Source organism: Pinus tabuliformis, chromosome 7, assembly GCF_031772625.1.
Source record: "Pinus tabuliformis cultivar Carrire ecotype Pingquan chromosome 7, CPIR1, whole genome shotgun sequence".
In the NCBI taxonomy this organism is placed as follows: domain Eukaryota; kingdom Viridiplantae; phylum Streptophyta; class Pinopsida; order Pinales; family Pinaceae; genus Pinus; species Pinus tabuliformis.
The window spans coordinates 78,063,091-78,067,658 of NC_142293.1; the positions used below are offsets into that span (position 1 = coordinate 78,063,091).

The 4,568-nt window shown below is 42.1% G+C and overlaps 1 protein-coding gene across 1 annotated transcript; it reads right to left on the reverse strand.

Annotated features, from left to right (window-relative positions):
- Positions 1 to 2,172: 2,172 nt before the first annotated feature.
- LOC149245281 (ornithine decarboxylase-like) lies at positions 2,173 to 3,880 on the reverse strand. Its single transcript, XM_089455567.1, has one exon. It carries the CDS (start codon positions 3,648 to 3,650, stop codon positions 2,325 to 2,327), a length of 1,326 nt encoding a protein of 441 aa, XP_089311693.1. The 5' UTR covers positions 3,651 to 3,880; the 3' UTR covers positions 2,173 to 2,324.
- Between the last annotated feature and the right edge of the window lie 688 nt (positions 3,881 to 4,568).

Consider the following 4,568-nt stretch of genomic DNA (forward strand, 5'->3'; position numbering starts at 1 on the left):
AAAATACGACCTATCTGGACTGTTATTCATGGGGTAAGACGGCTGCCTGAGTCTTCATACATTCTTCATGTCGTGGACTTTCGATGAGGGTACATTAAATAATTGAGCAAACTCTCGCCTATTTAAAGCTAAGTGGTGATTGAAAACTAACCAAGCGGTTATACTTCTCATCTCCAACTAAAAAAACATACTATTGCAGTTGCAGTTACTACTGGGATTTTGCAGTTATAATGCTGAACACCATGATACTGAAGTAGAGATTCAAAAGTAATCAAGGGATTATACTCATCTCCAATTGGAAATGCATGCTATTGCAGATGCAGTTCCTCCTGGGATTTAATTGTTGCAGTTATAATGCTCAACGCCCATTAACTTTTTTTTTCATACTGAAGTAGAGATTCAAAAGTAATCAAGGGATTATACTCATCTCCAATTGGAAATGCATGCTATTGCAGATGCAGTTCCTCCTGGGATTTAATTGTTGCAGTTATAATGCTCAACGCCCATTAACTTTTTTTTTCAGTGGGGGAGAGAATCCCCGCTAAAAAATCATAATACATCTTATAATGCTCAACACCCATTAACTTACAGCATTGAAATGTGATGCAGTTAGATACAAATATTGTTATTGTTCTCTGAAGTGTAGAAAATACTATTGACTCCAATCATAACAATATCAATAAAACTCCTTTATATATTCTAAGATGAAAGATGAATTTTTTTGGAAAGGACCGGTATTTGAATAGTATTTTTCCAAAATTTCATTAAACGATATGAATAACGGTAAGAATCTGCATAATATTAATCACTCATATCATATGAATAGAACTTTTAAGGAAAGATAAATTTTTGAAAAGTACAGTATTCACAAACTCAGTTTAAAAAAAAAAAAAAAAATAAGTTGGAAATAATAATTATTCCCCTATAGAGTGCAGTCTATATTTAAAGTGAGAGTGAGTTGGAGTTGAGTTGAGTAAGTGTGAATTGAGTTGAGTTTAATATTAATAATTTGAGTTCATTTTATATTTGGAAAATCGAATTTAGAATAAATATATGTAAAGTTATGTTAGGTTAGTTGAAAAAAATTTAAAAACCCATCACCCAATTCATTAAAAATCAAATTTGTATCATCAATTGAAAAACAACCACTCATATATCTTGTCTGTGAAATTTGTATTTTAACTCTGCTGCCTTTTCAATAAAATAATCAAACAATATAAATCTACAAAAGATCATTTGATAATTCCTATCAGCATCGTCATAGTTTCTATAACCTCCTCAGCTTTTATGGTTAAACGAGTAAGAGGCAAGAACAGTTTACATAATTAAAAAAAGTATTCTAGAAAATATGCATACGAAAATATTGAATGCTATTTATTTTTACGCGGCAATCTCCCTGGACGATTTCATCATAACACGGGATCCATAGACTCATATGCAATGAAAGCTAGTTGTTCTCTGCGATGAATTTTTAATTTCAATGGGCTTTGATTTCATTATTTATGTTACATCACGAGAAACATCAAGAGAATTCATGGTGTTTAAAGATATTTTGTTATTTATTTTAGATTAAAAATATTAATAGAAGTGATGGTATTTAAAGATATTTTAGTTGGGATTGTATTAATCATTTGGATTGGTGATTTGGATTGGTGAGTGAGTGGAGTTTTTTTTTTTTTAATTATATTAGAGATTAATTTGGTTTCAATTATTTTTTCAGTGGGGGAGAGAATCTTTGATGAAGAATCAACATACAACATATATCGCAGAAGCGAGCAGATTTCATAATACAACATTATCTCCAAAGCGAGCAGGATTACATCATCACCTAAACACATACGTCATCACCGAAACAAATGTGCTGCAACATGGCACAGCTCCCGCAGGAATCAAACGTGGCTGGAGTGCAAAAGCCAACCGCCCCAACCAACACATCATGCACTAACCTGCATATTTTATTTGAAATCTCACATTTCCGTTAAATTAATTTAGTTCCAATTATTCATCAATCATTTCACTTGAAATCTAGCATTACCTCAGAAACTAATTTGGTGCCCATCATTCATCAATCATTTCACTTAAAATCTTGCATTCCCCAACTAAAATGCTAGTACAATTTAAATCTAAATGTTCAAATGTGATTGAGCATAATAGAGAAATGTGACACAAATGTTATAAAATGCTAAACTCCATTAGCTGCATCTATGTAAATACATTCAACACATCTGATAGATACTAGTAATATAGTAGCATAGAAGGATTGAGTCTATACAATTTGGCTCAATTGCTAATAACATCTCCACAGATAATTTTGCTCGGGATGCCTAGGAAGGCATGGAAGCGGCACAGTAGGTGCGAATATCAGAAATAGAGAAGCCATTAAAATTAGAGCCCGCAGCAGCCGTGTAAGCACCCATGTTGGGAAAAACAAGCCAGTCCCCCACGGCTAGCTCCGGCAGCACGTAATCGGTGAGGACAGTATCCAAAGCGTCGCAGGTCGGTCCAAACACAGTCGATCGGAACTTGGGCAGACCGATGCAGGAAGGATTAGTGCGGCAGGATTTGCAAGCCAGAGGCAGCGCAGTGATGACGGCGTGGTCGTAGAGAAGACAATTCATGGACCCATAGATGCCGTCATTAATCCAATACTCCCGCAGCTCGCCTCTCACCCGTTTGCCGATCACATTGGTGGCTAGCGTGAAGGCAGATTCGGCGAAGTAACGGCCTGGTTCGGCGATAACAGAGACCTCTGTTTCATCAGGGAAATGTGTCTTCAACGCCGCTCGAACAGTTCCCGCGGCCTCTGCAAATGTTGGTCCAGCGGTGAAACCGCCGCCAATGTTAATAATACGCAGTGGGGGTAACCCGAGTCGGGAAGCCGTGTCGAATACGCCGCGAACGGCCCCAACCGCGGTTGCGTACACGCGGGAGCGCGCGACGCCGCTGCCGACGTGAAACGAAACGCCGGAGACGGCGAGGCCGGAACTCTGCGCAGCTTCCAGCAACGGTCCGACTTCCTCCGGCAGGGCTCCGTACTTGGGACCCAAAGGGCACCGCGCGCCGCCCGCGTCCTCTTCCGGAACCTTCACGCGCAGCAGCAACTCGCACCGCGGGTGGAACTTTCTGATTTTCTCAACCTCTTCGACAGAATCGAACGTGGTTAGGTTCACACCAACGTCGGCCGCGTACTGGAGCTGTGTCTCGGCCTTGCAGGGATTAGCGTACACTATCCGATCGGCCGAGACGCCGAGTTTCAGGATGGCTTCGATCTCCGCCCGACTGGCACAGTCGAACCCGGAGCCGAGAGTCGCCAGGGCCGACAGTAATGTCGGGTCCGGATTACATTTCACGGCATAAAAGGGTTGGACGCGGGGAAGCGCCTCCTGCCATTTCTGCCACAGGTCTACCACGACGCCCAGATCGTGGATGTAGAACGGGTTTTTCACATCCCCATTTTCAATAATCGTCAGCGCCATTTCATTCACCGCTTCCTGCGACCGCGACTTTAGGGCCGTCACCTTTCGGTTCTTCATTCCAGGGGCCGCGAGCACCCTCTGCAGAGCCGAGGGCGAGCTTTTCCACTCATTTACCTTCATTCCGCTAGCTTTATGCGAGCTCGACCTGGTTCGTTTGACTTGCTCCGAGGCCATATAAACGGCCGCACTGTTAGAGTAATTCAAGTAAACTTGACTCTCACAAACAAAGAACCTGCAATGTCGAAAGCCACACAAAGCCAAAGGATGCTAGAGCAAAGCAGAGCACAGAAAATCAAACGAATACATCACCACAACATGGAAAACTCCTAGGAGGAGTGTCCCCCATATATAAGACTAGCAGTCGAAGTTTCGAATTTCGAATTCTAGTAGAAGAGCGAATATAGATATTTCCGATAATAATTGAGATTCAGGAGAGGTTCTTCTTTCGGCGCCCCCTACCCCTCTCCTGCCCCCTCTCCCACACCTTTTTGGCCGGTACCGATATTCAACGAGAGGTAAACAAACAATAGGAAATCATGATAATAGGGGAGAGAGAAGGTTTCCCTCCCATAATTGATGCCTTTTCGTAACCGCGGAATCGGCTACCCCGCGTAGAGCCACAAATTACCAAGTCACAGAGTGCACGCCAGACCGTTTGAACACGGTTCTTGACTGTTCCTTCCCATCAACTTCCCCCCAAGAGCTGTGGCGGAGACTCGTTTCAAGATTCTCAGGTAGCGCTTAGAAATTCTGAGAGCTCACCAACCCTCTGAATGGCTCGTTTCCACTACCCTAGGTGGGGGAGACTTGTTCCAACATGTCGGCTACAGATTCTCAGGTAGAGCCTGGAAAGGTTAAAAGCGCGTTGTGCCATGAGAATCGAACTTGGGCTAGTGGTGGTAAAACTATAAGCATAAGTCATCCCACATGGAAAGAAAAGAAAGAGCCGCCGGCGCCCATGATATGCAAAATCGCGATGCCAACCTTTGAACTTGAATTATTTGATTCCTCTATATGCCTTTAAATTAAAAATAATCTAGACTTTTCAAACTTCAAACCTACTTATGAGGCCACTTGCACCCCCTAAGCATT